General features: G+C 39.0%; 1 protein-coding gene across 46 annotated transcripts in view; it reads right to left on the bottom strand.

Annotated features, from left to right (window-relative positions):
* rims2b (regulating synaptic membrane exocytosis 2b) overlaps window positions 1–24,112 on the bottom strand; it is a 240,779-nt gene that overhangs the window by 153,341 nt on the left and 63,326 nt on the right. For 42 of the 46 annotated variants that reach the window (XM_077196592.1, XM_077196603.1, XM_077196620.1 and 39 more), the window contains one exon: window positions 22,850–23,025. In XM_077196592.1, coding sequence (XP_077052707.1) covers window positions 22,850–23,025 — 176 coding nt within the window. Of the gene's footprint in view, window positions 1–14,005; window positions 14,708–22,849; window positions 23,026–24,112 lie in introns of those variants that run through there. The other 4 variants (XM_077196613.1, XM_077196608.1, XM_077196612.1 and 1 more) reach the window with 3 other exon arrangements.

The following is a 24,112-nucleotide window of genomic DNA, read 5'->3' as shown; positions in this document are numbered from 1 at the left end:
TGGGTGTCAAATTTCGTTCGACCTCCCCTCCACTGGATGGCAGACATGTCATTCTTCACCCCCGACTCAAAAAAACTTAATGTTTCTATACAAAATGTTCGAGTTAGAGCGCATTGAATCAGTGCGATCAAAAGCGGAGCTAGTGTGCGAGTGAGCCATGTTATCAGAGCCTCTCACCATCACAATTGCGGCGACAGTATTGTGGGGGAGACTTTGTCTAATACCACTGGGTATGTTAGACGAGGTCGAAGTATTCATAGGACAGTTAGAAGGCAACGTGGAGGCAGGGTGAGGAGTCGCAATGACAATGACAGTAGTCCGAGCTGTGCACACTCCGCGCGTGCGCGAGGCAGATCTGGCCGCGCTGCTCGTATCATCTCACTCATGATCTGTGCCTTGCCGTGGCGAGTGAGCATTTGAACTAAACAGGTCTTGTCTACTTGTGTTTGTATGTCATATGAATAATATATATGTGCCCCATACATGGAATCAGAGTGCCTACTGTATTTAGTAAATGGAAAATCTCTACACCAAAAGTCCAACCACTACATGCATTCGGTTTGTTTCTACCATTTATTAGTAATGATTTACAGTTTGTTTACTACTTACTATATACCTGAGCATTCAGTATTGTGCAATATAGCATACAGAAGGTGATGGACATTTTGGGGGGAAAGAAATGCTGCATTTTATCATTTAAACGTGACTTTTCATGAAAATTCTATAATCCAAGATTGCCGCCACCATATGACGTCATAATATGCAAATTAGATGGGAAAATGTAATCCCTACATAAACTTTGGGTCATCCTTAATATTTCTCGAATTTACAGAAAGTCTATCTTTTATCACTTTTAATATATAGACTTTTGAAATTAAGATGTCAAAATTGGACGTTTTAGGAAAAAACCTCTGGCGCCTAAAGGGTTAAAGGGTGTTGCTTTGTTGCGGAGTACACTGCCTTTGGCAATGTGATTATGTACCAGGATGCTGTAGGCACTGTAAAAACAGCTTATCTGCCAATGAAGGCTACACGGTTAGGTGGTAGGCCTCAGCAGGCCTCTCTGGAGGCGAGCCCTGATTACGATCAACCAAATAGGTTTGATCACTGTCAGGCGGTTGGCCTTATCAGGGCACCATGTAGCTCAGTCCCCAACCTCTCTGGTTCGTGGCAGCTAGTTTCTTACATAAGAAAACTTTCAGGAGGCCGGCTTTAACAGGCCGCTCCGAGACTGAGCCCCAGGACTGGCTGGCCTTAGCAGGCTGCCCTGGGACTGACACTCAGATTCAGGGTTCACAGCAACCAGTTGTTTACTTTGCTACCAGGTAGTAAGCCTCTTAAGGCTTCCCTGAAGGCGAGTTTCCACATAGGATGGTTATCAGATAGTAGGCCTCACTAGGCCTCCCTGAAGGTGAATTCCCACATATGGTGGTTATCAGGTAGTAGGCCTCACCAGTCCTCCCTGAGGACTAAGTCCCAATGACAGGCAACTGGACAGCTAGCCTGACAAGCTATCAGGTAGTAGGCCTCACCAGGCCTCCCGGAAAGCGAGTTTCCACATGCGGTGGTTGTCAGGTAGTAGGCCTCACAAGGCCTCCCTGTAGGTGGTTTCCCAGGGATGCTGGGTTCGGGCAGCTAGTGGCCGCTTCCTATCAGTTCAGCTGGCCTTAGCAGGCAGCTTTCAATAGGCGAACTTGCGCCCTGGCTCGACTAAAGTATGCATTTTCTGCTACTTCGTTTCCTCCCGGAACCTCCTTTCATCCGCCTACAGCCTGGTTTGCCTACCAGGGGGACCATGTGCTCCCCTCACTGAGGGTCACAATGAGTAAACGGACTCTCGTAAGGCCTCCCAGTTAGATCAGCCCTTAGGCCTTCTCAAGCCTCCTCAGTGTTTTGAAACACAAACGCTGGTTAGATACATGAATCGAGCAGAGAAACTCCCCTCGCTGGCAAGGGTTGTAAGCGCTATCCTGGGTCATGCTCTCCGGGATACCCTGTCTCTGAGATCTGGGCCGAGTGGTTAACTGTCAGTTTTGCAGTCCTTTGGGTTGGATGCCTTATTTAAAGGGTCTTATCAGAGGCTCTGTCTTTGGACAAACAGGAAGTTAGCCAGGCTGAAGTATCTAATGTAAGTGACGCCAGGTCAGGCCTTCCTGGTGGCATTTCGGGTATGTTCCCCTGAATAGTGACTGGCTGGGACTCCTTTGGGTTACCTAGCCCCATTTTCTAGAAGGGACCCCTTCTAATTTGAAGCTGTGGTTCCAGGCCCTTGAGCAGGCCCAGGTAGGCCTTTCAGTAAACTATGTTTATGGAGGTTTTCCTGTGAGGCTTACAGCTTGGGCTATGACCGTTTTTGCTGGTTCTAACAGTTGTCACTGCCACTTGGCATGCACTCCCCTTAGCATGGCGGCGTGGGTATATCGTTCCCCAAAGCGTCATTTGACGCACTGCGAGTTCCCTTTCGAAAGGGAAAGTCTCAGGTTACGACTGTAACCTCTGTTCTTGCCATGCCTCAGGGTCTGCCAACCAAACAGTCCCTTCAGACGATAAGATGAATGTCATGTTTGCAAGGCGCCCCTTTTATACTTCCGGGTCGCACAATGATGACATCATGGGCTGTCACAGGTCAATAGGATTGCCATGATTCAATTGCAGTTTCAGACACCTGTCATGCCTGAGGCGTTCCCCAAAGCGTGATTTGACGCAGTTTCTCGTTCCCTGTTCCCAGGGAACAGAGGTTACAGTCGTAACCTGAGACGTTCTTGAAAAACGTGATGGAAACAGTAAAAAATATGTTGTGCTTGTTCCAATTTTTGATGTGCAAAACATATTTTCAAAACTGAAGAAACTGTGGGTTCCTCGTATGGCAAATCGAATAATCATCATCTAAAGACGCAACTTTTCTGAGAGGGTTTTATCAACTGTCCAACAGCTAAAGTAAAGCAAATTAATCAAAATGCCCCTATTATGCTTTTTCGAATATTACCTTTCATGCAGTGTGTAATATAGCTGTTTGTGAATGTTTAAGGTAGGGGTGGGCGATATAGCCTCAAAATTCTATCGATAATGCGATAATGCGATAATGATATTTATGACGATATAGACATTTTTTTGTTGTTGTTGTTGAAAATTTTCTTATTATGTTTATTTCGCCTAAATGTTTGCTCACTCATTGCGTTTTTACAATGTGGTAATTTTGTTGTTAAGAGTTTACACAACACAAGGAAGCTTGATTTCAATCTCTGAATTAAATTTTAAATCTGTGTAGGTCTAACACCAGTATTCAGAAATACTACAGAAACATAATAAAGTAATCAAATGTAAAATAACACATAGTCTTTTAGTTCTGTTTCCTGATTAAATTAAATACATAGGCTAATAATTCTCATTCATTACAATTAAAGCTATCTTTTGTTGTTTTGACGACAACATTAATGACAGACGCATAGCCTATGGCTGCTGTCACTTTTACAGCTAGTGCACGGATCCATTGCTGTTTTCATTATACTGTCTGTCACACTGTCACATGCGTTTTATACATAACCGACTGTGTTTATGAGTATACTTACCAAGACCGGAAGTTTTACACAATTTTGCGTTTTCCCCCCATTAAAGCGATATAATCCGCGAAAAATAACTTTAGTTTCTCGCGAGCTGTACTCTATGTATGCACGCAGTGCAACTCTCACAGAGAGTGCGCGAAAAGCTTACTGGATAGTTTAAAACCGCTTGAATGTTTAAACTGATAAGAATTAAGAAGACTTGAAAATTATAAACTTTAGTTACGATGCACGGATGGCTAGATTGTGCAAGAGACCATTCAGTCATGTCCCGACTCCTAAACGCGTGAGAGAGAAGACGCGCGTCGGCAGCCCCGCTGAACACTCAAGCTGTTTGTGAAATTGCTAAATCGTCATCGGAGGCTGACAGGCTGCTCTCGCGCTCAGACAGGTGTTGTTGTTGTGCGTGCTAGGGAACGTAAATGCGCCATACGTCATCGCGTTGCTATATCATTGATATCGCAATATGACACTTTTTTATCATGTAAAAATGTATACCGGTATTATCGTGGACGGTATGATATGGCACACCCCTAGTTAAAGGTGCTCTAAATTAAAAGGTAGCTACTCTGTGGAGTTTGATTGTGAACAAGCAAGTTTACATGTTTAGATTAATTTCTAACAAATACGTGGAAAGCATTTCTTTCTCCATTAATGGTAAATAAATATTGTGATAATTGTTTTGGCCATATTGCCCAGCTCTACTTGCTAGTGGTCTATTATTTGATGGGCCAGTAAGCAACCACCTAGCAATGTACCTAGAACACCATGGTGAGTGCATAGTAATACTCTATAAACCATTCAGAACACCTTATAAACCACATACAACAACCTTCTTCAGCAACACCTCTGCAAACACCCACAGCACCCTAGCGTTCTGCCAGTGAGTTTTGCACAGGTAAGCACCACTCACACACTTTTTAGGAAAATATAAAAATCCAGTTTAATTTGCACTGTCTGCAGAACTTACAAGATAAAGCACTTAAATTAATGATTAAACATTTCAATATAATCATTTAAAATAATTTATTAGCCAGGGTTTTAAACCAAGGGTCTGTACAAACACTGTACGCAAGAATTGTCTAAGAATTTACTATTAATACATTATTAAAGTAACACTAGGTAACTTTTCAACCTTTTCAAATATTATATATTTCCAAGTCTCTTGTGATGGTACATCGACTTACAATAGGTTAAATGACACGTCTGCCATAGCCTGATGGGGTATGTAGCATATTTAATCATAAATCATAAATCTTTTTTAATCATTTAAACTTCGGGTTTCGGGTAGTTACCGGCGAACAAAGAGAACTACAAAATTCGACTGCTTTACAGCATATACGTCACTTCCACCACCACCGCCACTTCCTTAAAATCGGACGTGCGAGCCAAATTTTATAGTCATGGCCGAAGCAGGACAGAAAAACAAGAAAGCAAAGGTTTTATCGGAGCAAAGCAAAAAGAGAAAAAGAGAAAGTGATCGTGTTAAAGGCAGAACGAGGATCAACATTGGGCCAGCGTTTTCTCGCTGGCGTGAGCTGAAGGAGGAGGCGGGGTGCCCGACCGATGCGGACTTGGCTGTCATGCTTTTGGACTAGTAAGTATATTGCTTGCATACGATCTCTTTGTTTTTTTGTTGTCTGCCTGACTATGTTACGGAAGCTATCTTATCCTCCGTTTATCTTCATGAATCAAGTAATGATAGTAGAGTAGCAAATTATCAATCTGGTAGCTAGTAAACGATATTCTAATTTTTGATGGTTAGCTATCGCTAGCATTCTCGTTCTGATTTGAACTTTGCAATCGATGAAATGCAAATAGCAAATGTTTGACCTAAAAAGTGTACTCTACATGTACAAAGAAAAAAGTCAAATGAAAGCCTATGTCTAAACGGCGTGTACAACTTTGGTAGCGGCTACATTCTTGCAAGTGAATATATAAGATGTACAAAATCATATTTTAGGATACCTAACATGTCTGTGATATTTATTTTTCTTGCCTCAAGCTATAATGCAAATCGATTTGTAAAATTTGCAGATTCATTTATGGTAGCTTGATATTATAATATTGACGATATATGGTTATTATCTACAACTCAAAGATTGCATTGAAGTATCATATAGATTCAGTAAAACGGTAACCAATAGACTAGGCTACTAATGACGCTGGCTTGTAAACGTGATCATCGCGATCATTTGTCGTTAGAAAAAAAATAAAACCCATGAATTTATTTTCATAAGACATGCTGAAATATATGCCACTGTACCTGGGATGAAGACATTTCACACGCGATGCAAGCAGAACACCTGCATGTGACCTCCTCCTACAGTGTTCAGGGCTATCATGGTTGTCAACAAATGCACGTGCATGTAGAATGACAGAGTTTACGACAGTTGTAGAGGACAATACTGTTTCCCAAATGTAGGGGGACGCCGAGAGCAAAAGTTACCTGGTGTTACTTTAAAATCAGTAGTTGTATTTGTCAACATTAGTTAATGCACGGTGAAGTAACATGAACAAACAAAATCAACAAATTAACAGCTGTATTTTTATTATAAATTTTTACTAATTATTACTAATGTTAACAAAGATTAACAAATAGAGTAACAAATGAATTAGTCATGGTTACTTTATGTTAGTTAATACATTAACTAATGTTAACAAAGAAAACCTTATTGTAAAGTGTTACAAGAATGGGTATAATAGAGACGACTATAATGTAACCAAGAAAACACAGCTTTTTATTTTGGGTAAAATACACTATATAATATTATTGTTTAAATGTTTGGGGACAGTACGATTTTTTTAAAATAAATTAATACTTTTATTCATCAAGGCCCCATTAAACTGTTCAAATGTGACAGTAAAAAGTGTTACATTGTTACAAAATATTTCTATTTTGAATAGAAAACTTTATTCATCTTTTGAACTTTATTCATCAAAGAATCCTGAAAAAATGTATCATGGTTTTAACAAAAATATTAAGCATTAGCATAAACGTTTTCAACATTGATAATAATCAGAAATGTTTCTTGAGCAGCAAATCAGCAATGATTTCTGAAGGATCATGTGACACTGAAGACCCGAGTAAGTATGCTGAAAATTCAGCTTTGCCTTCACAGGAAAAAACTGCACTTTAAAATATTTTCAAATAGAAAATAGTTCTTTAAACTTTTATTAATATTTCACAATATTACTGTTTTTACTGTATTTTTGATACAAACTTTTGAAAGGGAGTGTATATAAGTAATATATAAGCTAAAATGTACCTCACTTGACAAAGTATGATACAAAATAAGCATATTTACTTGTATCAGTGGAGCTGCACCTCTTTTGACTTTCCACCACTTGAAAAGAGAGAAACATCGAAGTCCAACATTATAACAGCTCCAGCCCGCAACGGGATGGGCGCTCTGACTGTCCATCGATCAGTTTGGATTTCCATTAAAAGGAGCTGGCGCACAAGGACTGACTGATTCAGAGCGAGTGCATTTGGGAAGAGAGTACACTAGAGAAAATACAGCTCCTAAATAATCAATGATTGAGGGAGTAAATCAGCCAGAGTGAAAGAGGCCGAAATGTGGCCGGCAATTAATTAGGACATCTGAGGGAGTCAGATTCCATTTCTGTAGCCCACCACTCACATGCAATATCAACAGCATTAGTGCAGAGACCAGGGATCAACAAAATGATTTGGTCCATTGAGATATGGGTTGCTACTAAGTGGGTATAAAGCTTTTGCAAATAAAAGCCTGAATTGTAAAAAGGGCTGGGCGGTGTGACGAGATATACAGCGCAGTGCGACCATAGAAATATGTCGAGATTCTGCACAGCAGATTTACTTGATATTATTTACTCAAAAGTTAAAATTTCTGTAAAAAATAACTATGCAAATAACATTTATGTGCCAAATATATTTGGAATTCCATGAATTTAGCATTATTAACTTCATGTTTATAAACTAAGTATATATGGATGATGATGATGATGATAATAATTACACAAATGGCAGATACTGCATCTTTCATTTTCTTTTGTTTGTTTTTTATAAATAAGATACAACTGCTCATTTTAAAGCAGATGAATAAACATGCAGTGAGGATCTCATCATCATCATCATCATCCTCACACACAAACTCATTCACAATTCACGAACTCTGGGAGTCACTAGATATGTCGCAGCTGACTGCATTAAAGTCTGTAATGTTGCCAATGCATAACTTATGTATCAGAAAACATTACGCACCATAAGTGAAATGATTTCTGGACGACAGATAAAATATCTTAAAGGGGTGGTAATACACGATTTCACTTTTTTAACTTTAGCTAGTGAAATGTTGCTGTTTGAGCATAAACAACATCTGCAAAGTTGCAACGCTCAAAGTTCAAGCAAAGGGAGATTAGGGCTCTGGCGGTATGGATTTTTTCTAACCGCAGTTGAAAAGCAAGATATTCCCACATTATTGCGGTAAACCGCTTTAAATACACACAAAACTCAGCGTATAGGCTAGGCCTACTTACCTCACAGACATGAGAGATAAATAGAAAGCTTAAAACAAAATTCAAAAAGAAATAATACATTTTAGGCAGTAGCCTAGTCAGGTAAGGTCAGGTTTGCCGATGTGCGTTATAGACTATTTATTTATTTTTTTATTTTTATCCCTATGCGCCGATCGGAGACAGAGTTCGCTGCTGATATTCTGGGGATACAACATAGCCAATAGGCTATACTAGGGACTTTAGCCTTTAAATATCTTTGCTGCATTGGAACAGTCTCCTTTCTAGAACAGCCAAGAGCTTTCTAGCCTCGCGGCAGCAGCGCCTTGCATCGTAGACCTGAAAACAGTCAGCGCCGCGGATGCAGTTTTGAAAAAATTTATCAAAAAACGTTGGTGTGGACAGATGATGAGTTTTGTGATGCGGTTGCTGATGAAATAATAATAGCCCATCCCCCCATCTCTAATACAAATGGAATGTTATTATGTGTCATGGAACATTGCGCTCCCCAACTCGCAAAAGATTGGATTTGCTCCATCTTTTGATGTTAAGTTTTGTTTGGAAAACCTTGAATCCATGTAAGACACAATATCATTAGACATAATGTCATGAGAATCATGAATCCATGTCATTAGACACAACTTGCACACATGTGCAGGCCCCGTTTTTTTTTTTTTTTTTTTGCTGTGATGACGTTGACGAGCTCAGTCCCGCGGTTGGAGTCACGCGACCGCGGTATTGCGGTAATGCGGTAACCGCCCCAGCCCTAAGGGAGATATTTGCTTTTAAAGAAATCAATTTCTAAGGACTACAGCAAACGGCCGGTAGGGACTACACGACATTCCTCCAGGGTTGCTGACATCACTAACCCCAATATTTACATAAACCCCTCCTCCGAGAATACTAAATAAGGGGGGCGAGGCCATAGTAGGCTGGAGTGTTGTTGCTGAAATGCCGTCGAAACGCTGTTATTTTCATCCGGATTGCAGGTCCACTTTGTTCAGCCTTCCTAGGGTCGGGGGAGTTAGGGATCAATGGTTAAAATTTATTTTTAACTCGGTCCCTCATAATTATTTCCCAAATCTCGCTCTCTGTGCTGCACATTTTACGGAGGAAAGCTTCCACAATCTTCGCGAGTTCAATGCAGGATTCGCACAGCGGCTTGTCCTGAAAGATGGAGCAATTCCAACTTTAAGAACAGAAGCTGTTGTTTACGGGCCACAACCTGTAAGTATGATTTATTTTTAGTCGATGTGTTTTCCTGTAATAGTTCCTATATATTGTTAATTGTACGTTGTAGCAAGGAAGTTAAAAAATGACAATGCTGTTTGGCTCTGAAAACCAGTTTGTTAAATGCTCATTCATACTTAACGTTATCTGACAAACACCTAACGTTACAAACTTTTTTTTAATCTCAACAGCGAACTTGGAATTAGTGTAATTATTCTTTGATTAGAGCTTTTATGTATTGTTTATCTACAGGTTTGTTTATCTACAGGCATACTAAACATTCTGTGTTTGATTTGGCTACTGTAGCAAAGCCAATGTTTAGTGTTCGTTTTCGGTTAATAGTTCTAGCGACAGATATTTTGCTACAATCGTTCTAAAAATGCAAAAGTAACGGTGCCATACAGTCAGTAACAATCACTATAGATCCGCAGTCTTTACTCAAAAAAATCCCTTTTGAGGACTGTAGTATAATTTGTTAGAACAATTATATGAAATTCTTGTTTATGAAGCTTATTTTTTGTAATACTATCATAATTAGTAAAATTAAATAACAGCGTATCTAAAATGTAATGAGACACAACTACAACAAAAAACAAACCTTTCTGAAACGTCGTTTAACAGCCGTTCTTGAACAGGTTCTGTTCGATCATCTTCACTAACATTCTCTGGGTCTGATTGGTTTTATTGACACCATCGTTTATAATACACCAAAGCACAAAGTGGCTACCGGTAAAGGTAAGGGGCGTGACGTTTTCGAAAAACGTGCACTAGGCGGTTAGCGAATCACAACACACTAGGCCAGCTAACCAATCTGAGCCCATTGCGTATTTGAGGAACTGGCTTCATAGAACCCGGAAACCATCAGATCGTTTTTACAAGGAGGGACAGAGCAGTGTAGAATAAAGGTAAAATATATGAAAAATAATGCAATTTTTTAAAAACGAAGCATGAACACATGTTACAGTGCACCCCACAAACACAATTAAGCCTTCAAAAAAATTTGTTTTACCACCCATTTAAAGGGCCCCTATTATGTTATTTCAATGTTGTTTCCTAATGTTGTTGTGGAGTCTCCTACAACATGTTTACACGCATCAAAGGTAAAAATACTGTTTGATTTCCTCATAATATACATTTGCACATCATCACATTTTCAATGATTCTCAAACGACTCGTCAAATGAATCAATCTCTCTAAATCCCTCCTTTCCGCGAGCTACCCTGTTCTGATTGGCCAGACAGCTCAGTCTGTTGTGATTGGCCTACCGTGTACAGTCAGTCAAGAACAAAAACGCCCATTGCCATAACGTCATCTCTGCTTGTCCTGAGGCTTCCTACACTGTAAACTAAACACAGTAACGAACAATGACGTCGATTTGACCATATTAATGCGAGCGCGAGTCTGATGATTAAACACTGACTACGTTTACATGCAGCCAATAACCCGTTCAAAACCGGGATATTAGCAATAACCCGGTCACGCCGTAACCATGTAAACACCGGCAAAAATCCGAATATGCTCATATCCCGGATTTTAAACACCCGGATATGATACCTGGGGTACCCCTTTTCTAACCCGAATTTTTGGTCATGTAAATGCGTATCGGCATATCCCCATAATGATTTGTGTTCTGCACATGTTCTATTCGCTAGGAATCCTGGTCTTTTGAGTAGAGGAACTTCTCGGCGCATACAAAAACCTGCGTGCAGTATACTGGAAGTAAACATGGCGAGACGCAGCACAGCATACATTTGGAGCAAGGTCAGTACCAGCACCAAAGTGCACACAAAGGCAAACCCGAATAGTGACCTTAACCCGACCATAACCCAAATATTGGCTGCATGTAAACATAGTCACTGTTATTCAACCCGAACCTCCATCGCAAGGCAACTTGAGCAGGACGTTTCACAGTGATACACTACTCAGTTTGAGGTACATTATAAGATATTGCAACTGTAATTGCTCACCGTCAGCATTAACAAGTGCATGTTTTTTACTTGTACTAATTTATTTACAGAGTATTTTTGTAATATATTGTGGTGAATACGTGGAAACTGTATCAATAACAGTGCATGTATGCAATGTACATTAGCCGAGCTCTAGAGTGAATGATCTGATGCAACAATAAACATTGGTAAAACAAATATTTCCTCAAAGTAGTGAGAATGACAGATAAGCTGCATTAATAAACAGTTTTAGGTAATACTGGCCCACAGCTGATCAGCAGAAGTATTTCAGTAAGACAGTAATAATGTAAGTTAGCCAGTTAGCAGGAGACCTACACAATATAAAACTCAAAACTAAGTTTTGTGAACACCATCTTTCAAGAGCAAGCGGTTTGTGAATCCTGCATTGAACTCCGAGATTTGAGAAGCAGTCGTCAGCAGAATAAAGGGAACACAGCAAAAGTGTAGGATTATACTGCTGTGATATCGTGGTAAAGATGAATTTTAACCACTGATTCTTCACATACTCATCCTTGGGGAGTGAAAAATAACTGTCTTTACCTTCACATTATAGAGAACAGCGTCTTCTCAACATGATGCTATCCAGTACTGGAATTAGCTGCCGGTTTGAGGTTCAAGTTTCCCTGGTGTCTGCACGTGCAATACGTGGGCGGGCAATATACTAATGTTTCGTCTTGACGTCACAACGAAACGGCATTTGACTCATTTGAAAAAGGGTTCATTTAATTGACTCAGAGACGACTCTTTCTTTTGAAACACAATAATTTTATATACAGTGCACTTTCAGATTTAAAACTTTGCAGGATGTTTTCATTCACTTAGAGCTATGTTACACACTACATGAAAGGTAATTTTCAAAAATCCATAATAGGGGCCCTTAAAGGTAAACTAAGTAAACAAAGATAACCTCTGAATACACCACCACAAAAATAGCTAAAAATCATACAAGTCAGATTTATTAACAACAGAAAAATAAATGAATATCTATTCAAACAGATGCATGTATCATCATTCCCTCCTAATCTAAATCTATCATCTAGTAAAAAAGAAGATCATAAAGTCAACATTAACTCAATACTGACCCTATTTACTTTCCTAAAACGTGATAATTTTTTATCAATGTATGCTATTCCAAAGAACAATAATACTTGCCATGATCATTTTTTATCAAAAAATAATAACACTTTTACTCAATGGCTGAAATCACTAAAGCCTCTTATTTTTCAACCCATCCTCTCCAACTATCTGTCATAGAGACCACTTTGCACAATCCAGTCAGTTCCTGGTGGATAAAATCAAGTCCCTCCCTATATTTTCTGTTTCACTCAGAAATATGTCACATTACTTAAATAAAATGAGAAAGCTCGAAATAAAACAATGCTGCCTTCAACGCACCCAAACTGTGTATAGCCAGACAATGTTAAGCCCTAGTGCAAACACTCAAGACTAGCCTAAATAATCTTTTTTATTTGTGGTTTTGGAGCATTTTTTACGTTGCTGCGATGTAGTTCTCTCTCATTTTCTTCAGACTTTATAAGCAGATGACACATATGCACATGACAAAGTGTTACTTTAACAAGATGGTCCTGTGAACACTTGTGAAAGGCGCTCATGGTTAGACACATCTTCGAAACCATGACTCTATGCTGTAGTCTGTATTTTGTGAATGAGAATGTATACGCTGTTGTTTGTATTATGATATAATCCATATTCAGTGTTTCAGGTATGCCATAACAATGCTTAATAAATCATTACTTTACTGAATGACTCACTAGGACATTTTTCCCAAAGCAAGTTATTGTGCTTGAGTTATAAATAGCTCAAGGCTCCTCATAGTCTAAATTGGCGTCATAAAGAAAGTCTCAAACCTGCTCCAATAAAGATTCAGCAAAAAAAAGCACTAGTGAGAGCCATATATCTCTCATTATAGATCTATATATAGACATTTACAGAAGGAGGCATTTAGATGCTAATTGTCCCCATAACCATCTAACCAATTTATGACAATGCACTATAAAAAGGGACAAAAGAATAACCTGGCAATGTCCCAATGTCCTAAATCCAAGACGATACGATCCCAGCAGGGATTTGCATGTGAAAGTGGTAATATAAAGAGAACGGTTTAAAAATAAATAAATGCAAAGTGCACAGGCAAAAACATTCCGTCACTCTTTTACTATGCATTAGTGCTCATGTTACATACACTATACATTTATGTTATCTCTAAATGAAGTGATTTACTTGGAATATTATGAAATATGACTGAATAAAATTGACTAAATTAAAATACATTAAGTCATTTTAAAAGTCAGATCAGGTAGAAACAGCTAGTTAGGGTAATAGCATGCATAGTTTTTTGTTTTGTTTTTGTTTTTTACTTTTTCACAATGCATTTAGTAGTCTAATAATACCAACTAAATTGCAATTATTTCCTGGCACAATTTGTAAATATAGATTTGTTAGTAGGTGTATTAATATTGTTGTAATTGAATTAATTGCATTTACATGCAGTGATTAATGGACACTGTAATAGAGTGTTCCCATATTATCTTATGCAAAAAGCATGAAGCTGTTGGCACGGAGCCGTTATAAAACACCCATGCGAATCTTAAGCGATAAACAGCAGCGTAAGTTCAAAGCCCATGGAATTCTTCAGCATGTTTATCTTTAGCACTTGATGTCCCTGTGCTGTATTTCTGTATTCGTTTAGCTCGTGTGTGATGATCGGTGAGCGGGTATCGATCGCCTCACCTGCCGTTCCGCGCCTGTCCCAACAGCTCTGGCTTCGAGGTGTTCTGGGGTGGCTTAAAATGCGATAGAAACGAGCTACAGAACTGTCGCAATGTCCCAAATTGCATTTTCACCAACCCCCTCCTCCCTATCCGAACCCAGTAGTCTTTCACTTGAGGAAACAACAACAGCACACCCACAACCCCGCGACCGCTACATCCGACGCGCTGCCGTGTCGATCAAGTCCCATATTTTCCAGGAGATCTGATGGATGTGCGCCTCATGCTCCAGTCCTGAGGTGCTGCGGCTGCTGGGAGCGGGGGAAGGATTCTGTCTGACGGCGTGCCAGAGAGAGAGAAAAACAGAGCTGCATTTTTACCGGCTGGAATATCTGGAGCTGCGTCCATGCGCCACCGTCTCGCCTCGGAGAATCAGACAAACTGGAGCAGCACAGACTCTCTCACACACATTATTCCTGACGCGCTCGCACTTGCTGCTCGTTACTGTGAGAGTGAGAGATGCGCAAACGGGAGAGTGAACACGGCGTTCTGATACATTGAGCTCTCGGGAGAAGTACAGAGAGAGAGAGGCAAAAACAAGTGTGCATTTTAGGCTAGTGCATATGATAGCTTACCCTAATATGCTGTCTAAGCAGTCAGCTTACTAGGTTTTCAGACACAGCCAGTGCGCTGAAAGCCTATTTCAGCAGACGTTCAAAGCACTGGAGCAGCGCGCTCTGTTCACGGGTGATAGGCCTATGCAGGGGCGTAACCATAATTTCGAAAGTGAGGGGGACAGAATGTCCAAGTGTAATACCAGTTTTATTTTTCTTCAGACTTTTGTTGACAGATTTTTGCTTAATTGGCTTAATATGCTATTTATTTTAAAGCAATAAAGCTGAAAAAAAGAAAGAAAGTTGTCCAGTACTTTATATTGCACATGCAGGGTTTTTCCTGGCTTAAAATGAGGCGAAGGTGGTAAAATCCTGATCATGTATTTTAATAAGATAATAAAATGTGTATTTTTCATAGACCATCATATAGTCTACTGTGTTACCACAGTATTTTTGTAGGTGGATCTCTGTACCTCTAGGGGAGTCCGGGGCATGCCCCCCTGAAAGAATTTTTTTTACATTTTAAAGATAAATTCACTAATCTGGTGCACTTTGAGTGCCCCGAATCCACTGTTAAAAATAAATAATCCAACTGCCCAAACATATGATATTCTCTGATTTAGATATCTGATCATAGCATTACAATTATTCAAATTATCAGTGTTAAGCATGATAATATGGTTAAATATCACAATGAAGCTGATTTAAAAATAACATTTACTTAAAATAAAAGTTCTTCTTTTGGCAAAATTACATTTTCTATAGCCTAAACAAAGTCTGTCTTACTAAACTAAGACTTTCCAATTGAAAACCTTCAAACTTCAAGCTTTTAAAACTACTACAAACTTTCTAGTTAGGCTTTTTCAAGAGGACTTAAAGTTTGTCTACAAACTTTTTTTATCTACCAAATTATGATAAACATCATGTACACGTTACAACGCTGCCTGATTCAAGCAGATCGTGGCTGTTAATGCATGAAAATACAAATTCAGCATTAACATTCACCATGTTTATTCTAATTTGAAGGGCTTTGATAACATATGTGTGAAAATAAAATGCATTACGAGTAAAAAAAGATTGAAAATATTGCATGTTTGTTCGGGTAGTGAATTTACAACAGAACCTGTTAATTATTCAACAAGAGAAATAGGCGGAGACGCGGAGTTATTCATCATTGTGCTACACAATTCGGATACTACATGACAACTTACAGTGCTTGACTTTTTCGTAAAAAAGGAGTGAAGAGTTTTTTGCCATTTTGAACTCTATGAAACTGATGGATTCGGCGCGGGTGCGGGCGTGTCGTAAGCTAATGCACGAGTGACTGATTACCATGGAAACGTGAAAGTCACGTATAGACTATCCTTGACTCTTTTGATTTTAAATATCGATGTATACACACCCATGAAAACCTCAGCTTGTCGTTGACACACTTGCCCTATGAAAAAGTGAGGGGGACGAATTTACATTGTATAAAAAGTGGAGGGGACACGTCCCCCCCCCGTCCCCCGCGTAATCTACGCCCATGGGCCTATGTAACAACTTGTTTTATCTCGTATATCGTATTTTATCTTTTAGGCTACCTCATCGAAACGTGTTAAAGGTCACTTTAAGAAGTGATTGCCTATATGAAGAGGATTGGCAACATGAGGGCGTTTCGTAGGCTAGGCTACTTGGCGAATCGAATCTCATAGCGTTCTGAGACCTATTTTATTTTCCTTTCTAATGTTTTTCGGTGCTGCTAAAATCTTTAACCACATTTTACAGGACATTTTCTCTAACATTTTCAATCTCTTACTAACGTATCATTATAAATGGACAATTCTTGGTTTATTTAAAGAAATATTGCAGTTTTAGTATACAACGATCAGTGACTTTTAATTCATGTGCTTTTGTAATCTTTAAAGGGGTCCTTGATTATAATTTTACTTTTACTAGTGTGTAATGTTGCTGTTTGAGCAAACAACATCTGCCAAGTTATGACGCTCAATGGTTCAATGCAAAGGGAAATATTTTATTTTACAGAAATCGCTTTTTAAGGACTACAATAAAGGGCTGGTAGGGACTACAACAAGCTTCTTTCCAGGTTGGTGACATAACAAACCCTAAAATTTACATAAACCCTGCCCCCGGAAATGCAACAAAGTGGGTGAGGGCATGTTGGACTGCTTTAGAGAAGAGCTGTTGTTGCTGTTTTTTTACACCCCGGAAAAAAGGTTGTCCTAAACCTGATGAACTTAGAGAGGTAAAAAAAAAATTTCACACTGTGCATGAACATTCAAACCTCAACGTTTGTCTGTGCTCTGCACATTTTACGGAGAACAGCTTCCAGAAGAGAGTACAATGCAGGCTATAAGCACAAAGCCATTCCCATTTTTCAGGACAATATGTTGTTTATGGATCACAACATGTAAGTATGTCTTATTATTTGTAGTTGTGTTTTCCATTAACAGTTCCAATTATAAGCTTTATGAAGTTGCTATGATAGATGTAAACGAAGAGCAAAGATTTGCCTCCGCTAGCCTGCTAACTAACATTACAGTATTGATGTAGGGTTTACTTATGTAAGCGCTTGCTTTTGTAAGACTGTTCACCGCCCCTTAGGAAAATTATCCCAGTACTTCTGTGATAATTTGAATTATTGTACCACAGAAATTATATTGTGTAGTTGAAAATAGGGATGCACTGAAATTAAATTTCTGGACCGAAACGGAAACCAAAAATCCTGTATGCACTTGGCATACAGGCCTAATTCACAATGTTTCAAAATCATGTTCCGCCCTTAATCTTTCTTGTTCGTTTAACTCAGTAACTAAAATAACTATCTTCCGGCAGACGGCCGTAAGCATCGATTTACGCCAAAAGAGTAACCCTTGAACTTGACGCACAATGTAATGTCGAACGTCGTTGCCCAGCCCTGTTTGTTTGCACCGCGAGAGAAGTAAATTGCTGTCATTGCGTCATGCGTCAAGGATTACTCTTTTGGCATAAACCGATTTGTACGGCCGTCTGCCGGAAGCTAGTTATTTTAGTCGATAAAGTTTTAAATATGGATATTTTTCTTACACAAACGCATCGCTTCACTTCAGGAGACCTTTATTAACCCCCGCAGATCCGTGTCAAGCACTTTAAAGAGGGGGGGGTGAAACACTCAGTTTCAGTCAATCTCATGTTAGAGTACCTATAGAGTAGTATTGCATCCTTCATATCTCCAAAAAGTCTTTAGTTTTATTATATTTATAAAAGAAAGATAGGCTGTACCGAGTCTTTCCGGAAAAAAACGAGCGGGTGTGGGCGGAGCTAAATAATCACGAGTGTGCGAAGCTTTTGCGTTGAGAGCGTCTGGAAGCTGTGACATCCCAAAACAAACCATGGCTAACAATCAGATTCAGCCATACATTTTTGATCCCGAATCAGATCCCGGAGATGGGCAGTGAAATGGGGGGGAAACACATGGTCTCAAGAGTTTTTTAAAAGTAGAAATGATTTGAACTTGAGCGCAGTGTTTTTATAACACCATGTCATGCGCGAGTTTACAACATTTGTGTGTGTTTACTCATGGTTTATGAGGACATGATTTGGTTTTACAATAAACAAACAGACACCTACAGTGGCCAGCTAAACAGATGTAACGTTATTTAAACACACACACAATACATTGCATGCTCCATTGATACATTAACTATACGTGATCATGTTGTTTACTTGCTGTGCTTACACGCCGATAGTTAACAACACACAGACATTTGAAGCAGTTTTACCGCCTGCGGTTCCAACGCACGACCGTGAACCTTTATCGTTGGAACTGCTCCATCCTTAAGCATTAGACGATCTGCAAAAGCCGAGCACAGCGGTTTGATGGGCTGCTTTCACTCTCTCGCTCTAGGCTACAGGTGCACGCACGCCCTTCCGGGAAAAGTGCCCTGAGGACACGTATAAGGAAATTCCGGCGCATCTGAGGTCACACACGCCCATACTCGAAAAAAAACTTTCCGAAACTTGTGTCAAGCTTGGAAGAGCCAGGATATTTTTTAATATAACTCTGATTGTTCTCGTCTGAAAGAAGAATGTCATATACTCCTAGGATGGCTTATTGTTATTTTTTAGGGTAAGTAAATCATGGTCTAATTTTCATTTTTGGGTGAACTATCCCTTTAAGTGTACACTTTTTAATGCACTTAAGTACACTTTTAAAAAACTTTGTAATCATGTCAAATCTGCTTAAGTGTACTTCTTTTTCACAAGGTTAATATTATAATAATAATAATAATACTGATAAGCAAAGACATATCAATTACAACACCGTAGTAGAGCCCGACCGATATATCGGATATGAGCCTGTCTCATATCGGTATCGGCACATATGACGCAGATTTGCCGCCAATATTAACTTCTTTTTTTTTACTGAACACATAATGCAGCTAAAATTCTTGTAAATTGTGTAACTACGTAGTTTGTCCAAACTCCATTGTTTGCTACTGGCGACCCAGGTCACTGTGGTGACAGCATCCAACCCTTTCACTTCAGTAATGAGGTCTCTTCAGACACGGTGTAAGAGGCACGCACACATTAGCTTCCACTCCACTGACAAGGTATGAAACATGACTAGCTAGCTAATGTAGCAAACGAGTATGATAAGCTAATTGTGAGAGTAAAAGACGGGGACATTGTTTATTTGCTTAGTGTCTCACCTTGTGACAACGTAGCATTAAATCACCATTCAACAGACTCAAGCCACCACCGCACTGCTAACTAGTTAGCAACTTACCTTTAAGACACCGCTTGACTGCTTGTCTGCTGCTGCCTGAACAAGACACCGGACGCGAGCGGCGCGATGCGACAAAAGCCAGTTGAACCCATTATAATCAGTGATGTTGTTCACACTGGATGCGGCGCGACGAGAGCGACAAATCTCAGACAGTAAACTGATGCCTCGTTCTACTTTGTAACAAGCGCTTTGCCGCGCCAGGGTAAACAGCTGTTGCGACGCGGGCAACAACGCCCGCGTCCAGTGTAGAGACCGTTTTAAAGCCCATTCAGCTAAGTTCACATCAATGGTGTGGTAGGCTGCCCTTAATAGCAAAATGTGTTTGATGTAGGCTACGTAGCCATATTATCAAGTCAAGTCACCTTTATTTATATAGCACTTTTTACAATACAAATTGTTTCGAAGCAGCTTTACAGAGATAACAGGAAAGTAAAGTTGTAATAGTATTGTTAAATTCAAAATTAAATGTTAAATGTTCCCAACTAAGCAAGCCAAAAGCCAATGGCGAATAAAGGCGAAAAAAGGCGACAGTGGCAAGGAACCAAAACTCCATCAGGTGACAGAATGGAGAAAAACACCTTGGGAGAACCCAGGCTCAGTCGCTCAGTCCTCCTCTGGCCAACAAACGAACAGTGTTCGATTATGATTTAGGCGGCATAATAGGTCAGAAGTCAGATTGGATCAGAACTTTCACAATATGTATCCAGTTCATCTGGTTAGGGGTCGGAGTCTTCACCGTTACTCTACTTGTGCCTTAAAGGACAAGTTCGGTGTTTTACACTTAAAGCCCTTTTTTAAGATCGTTTCTGATTAAATCGAACGATTAAGATTGAAATTTGGACAAATTCTGCTGTCCCGAGAATTTTCGGTTTCTGTGTTAGCACCCCCGCCACCTCCACAATGGTTTCATAGGTGCACTGATAGAATCATTCATAAAACACATTAAACTTTAGTTTACAAAGACGTGAAACTCACCGAGTGGTCTGGGGTGTTCACTGATATGCTCACACAAAAATCTCTGCAAAAGATGCTTTCCAACAGGTGTTTTACCATTCGTTGTAAAACTTCGGACCTATTTTTCCAAACGCCTCACAACCGGACATTCTTCCATTGAGTGCTTGAATAATAGACACTCCAGCCCAGTTGGTGGCGATAATGCACCTTTGCCAATGTTGGATAGCGTAACCCTACGATACCGCGACTGGAAGACTACAGAAAGAATACAAACAAACCCATTTCCGTTTTCGGCGGCGGAGTAATACTGTACCTCACAGAACATCCAATACAAGTCAATGGAGTTGGACAAAAACTACTATAAAACCTGTTGGAAAGCATCTTTTGCAGCGATTTTTGTGTAAAAATAACAGACCAAGAATTTGTCACAAAATCAAAATTCCATTTTAATTATAATATGTATGGGTTTGTTTTACACACGAGACTCTAACTGCCCTGACCTCGTATGCCTTTTCCATAGTAGAATTGTGCTGCGTGCGCAATTACTGAAAAATAATAGGATTGATGATTATTTTATACAAAATCAATATCAATATTTCTCTTATGTAATACGTTTAAAACCATGTAAAAACTGCAGATGGATGTTATATTGTGAACGCTTGCTTAGCATGGAGATTTCAGTGGAGTTACGACAGACGCGCTGTTTCATAATAGTTAGGGCCTATGATGTCCTTTTAATTTTATGACAACACAGTGCATTGATCTCATAAGGCACAATTATTTTCTCTATAATGCCGTTCAGTGTGCAATATGCGTGTGTGTAGACTGTATATTTTTCACAAAACACTTTTCCCTAATGTCGTTTTTAAGAGTTCAAAACTCATTCACTTTTTGGAGGGAGCCCGGTCTTCAGGGTGTCACGTGATTTTCGTGCATCTAACCTGGACATTGCCATTGCCAACATAAGACCGAAAATGTGGCAAAATCATTTACCATGGTGATTTTTCTTGAGTATTTAAGTATTTAAAATACTCTAAATACACTCCCTCAAAATATTTTGTTACAAACTACATTTTATTTTGTCCACACCTGCAAAATACAAATTACAAAATACACTAAAGTAATTAAATATGTATTTAAAATACATTTAATTGAAATACTGCCCATGTCTGGTTACAACATCAAGCAATATTCCAATCATTTATATTTATAACATTATATAGGGTCATTTCGCATAATGAGTAGTTTCACGTTTAGTACATTTAACTGACTACTTATTTAAAATATTATTTAAGTAAAAGTACTGTAGTTGTAATTAAACATGTGTTATGGTATTATTACTTTTACTTTAGTAAAATATCTAATACTTCCTTGCTTCCCTGGTACTAGAAGATAAGGTTTTGCCAATGACACTTTTGATATATTTATTAGTTATTATTTTATATAACGTGACTAAATAAAAAGACAAAGTCATTAGTGAAGATTATGCAACAGTATACAGCTGAAATGTATCATTCTCATTCTATCATTCACCCTGCCTCCATTACACATCTTTGTCACACAAGTGTTTGATCACAACATTTGAGTGATCATTGCAAAAATTGTGTTATGTATGTATGTATGTATATATATATATATATATATATATATATATATATATATATATATATATATTCTGTATTCTATATTACAGTACCAGTCAAAAGTTTGTACACACGAATGGGGAAGTGGTTCTGGACTGGTTCTGTACTATAATATACACATAAATAATATTGCTACTGTATTATAATATACACATAAATAATATCGGTCGATATATCGTTATCAGGCTTTTTTACTCCCTAATATCGGTAGCAACATCGGCCCCCAAAAATCCATATCGGTCGGGCTCTACACCCTAGTACAGTAACGGAGAGCTTAGCAAAGTCAGGCTTCACTCACATTCATTTCTTAAAATGTAACAGTGTAGTTACTGCAAAATTCATGACCATTAGTTTTACCTCTAGTTACCTCAGAGCCAACTGTCACTGTAAATTGAATGTTGCTTTGACTCAGAAAGTATTAAACAGATATAATTGTCAAAGAAGAAAATTAAGGAGCTAAATGTTAACTGCAACGCATGTATTGTGCCTTCAACATAGCACAACCCTTATCACATTTGTATGTTTGAATTTTACAGATGCTCCTAAAGATCTCAAACATTTGCAGTTTCCTGTTTATTAATGCTGCTGTGTGATTCTTAATTACCACACATAAAATGTCCATACATTACAGGTATCAAATGCATGTCCTGAGAAAATAGTGAAGAAATCCTGAAACTGAAAAAAAATCATATCCAGGTTCGCTAATTTCTCTGTAAGACAATAACAAAAACGTTTTTCTGTCCTATGAATTATCAATAAAAAAAACACTTAATTTAAGTAATTTCCATTCCAAAAAACCTTTAACAAAGCTTCCTCATTGAGACAAAACCTTCTGACATTTTACATTGTCCGAGGCCAAGCAATGTGAAGTAATATAAACTTCTCACCTGTCTGAGGGGACCCCTGAACCGTTTCTGAGAGGGTCCTGGTTTGCTCCGGCTGGGCCTCCCCTTACTTTGGCTTGGGACCCTGATCTAGACCCCTCAGGACCACTGTAGAACCACGCTCCTGACTTGGTGAGGATTTCTTGTTGTTTTCGGCACAGGTTGCATACCCACATTACCTACATGGAAGATGAACAATTAAGATTAAGGGGAAAAAACTGTCAGGAAGAACATAACAAACAAACCAAGATGTCCAGCTTATATGGAGTTATGGTGTTCTAACTATTCCTTTTTTATCATACAGATCAGTAGCGGCTCCTGACCGTAAATTTAGGTAGGGCAGATTCTGGGTCTTAGCGCTAGTTTATGATAAACATTTTGTCAGGTATATATTCTAATCACTGAACACATGCAGAACACTTTTGGCAGAGTTTGCGTTATTCAGCCCGAGGGTGGTGCGCTAATGTTGACTGACAGGCTTTAAATGGGTGGTTGATCATGATTTCACTTTTTTAACTTTAGTTAGTGTGTAATGTTGCTGTTTGGGCATAAACAACATCTGCAAAGTTACGACCCTCGAAGTTCAAAGCAAAGGGAGATATTGTCTTTTTACAGAAATCACTTTTTAAGGACTACAACAAACGGCTGGTAGGGACTACAATGAGCTGTGTGAATGACAGCATGTTAGCATTATAGACTGTAAAAAAAGATGGACGACGCCCCTTCGCTCTCTTCCATTGGCGAGAAGTCAAGTCGCCAGTGTCCCGATATTGTGCTGACATCTTGGGACTTGAGTCTGCACAGTTGCGATTTCGGGACCAGACCTGTGCAGTAGTGAGCAGGAAGTAAAGCCGCGAAATCAACGCCCCGCCCTCACTCTCGCTGAATCAATCGCAAGCACACGCCCCTGCACTTTTTTTAAGTGGCCTGTCTGCTCCGTTCTGCTCCAATTTTTATGTCTGCTGATTGCAGTACCTCGTTAAAATAAGGTTAATACAACTACTAACCACATAGTCATATTTAAAAAGTAACACATTAATATATCCTATAGTATAGGATATATTAATGTGTTAATATAGGACCTATTCTGCAAAAATACGAGTAGCCTACTCATATTACTACAATTAAACAACTATCACAATTTGGTGGACAGTTAAATCAACTTCATATTTAGCTCATGTAGTCTGTTTTAGCTAGGTTAGCATCCTATAATTTATTAATATATTTTGCATGTGCAAAAAACTCAAAGATTGATCGGACATGCCA

The sequence above is a fragment of the Siphateles boraxobius genome, unplaced genomic scaffold (genome assembly GCF_051911475.1).
Source record: "Siphateles boraxobius isolate OS27281-9 unplaced genomic scaffold, OSU_SipBor_1 35, whole genome shotgun sequence".
Classification (NCBI taxonomy): Eukaryota; Metazoa; Chordata; class Actinopteri; order Cypriniformes; family Leuciscidae; genus Siphateles; species Siphateles boraxobius.
The sequence above is the reverse complement of the archived record's forward strand: the minus strand, read 5'-3'. Positions and strand labels throughout refer to the sequence as shown.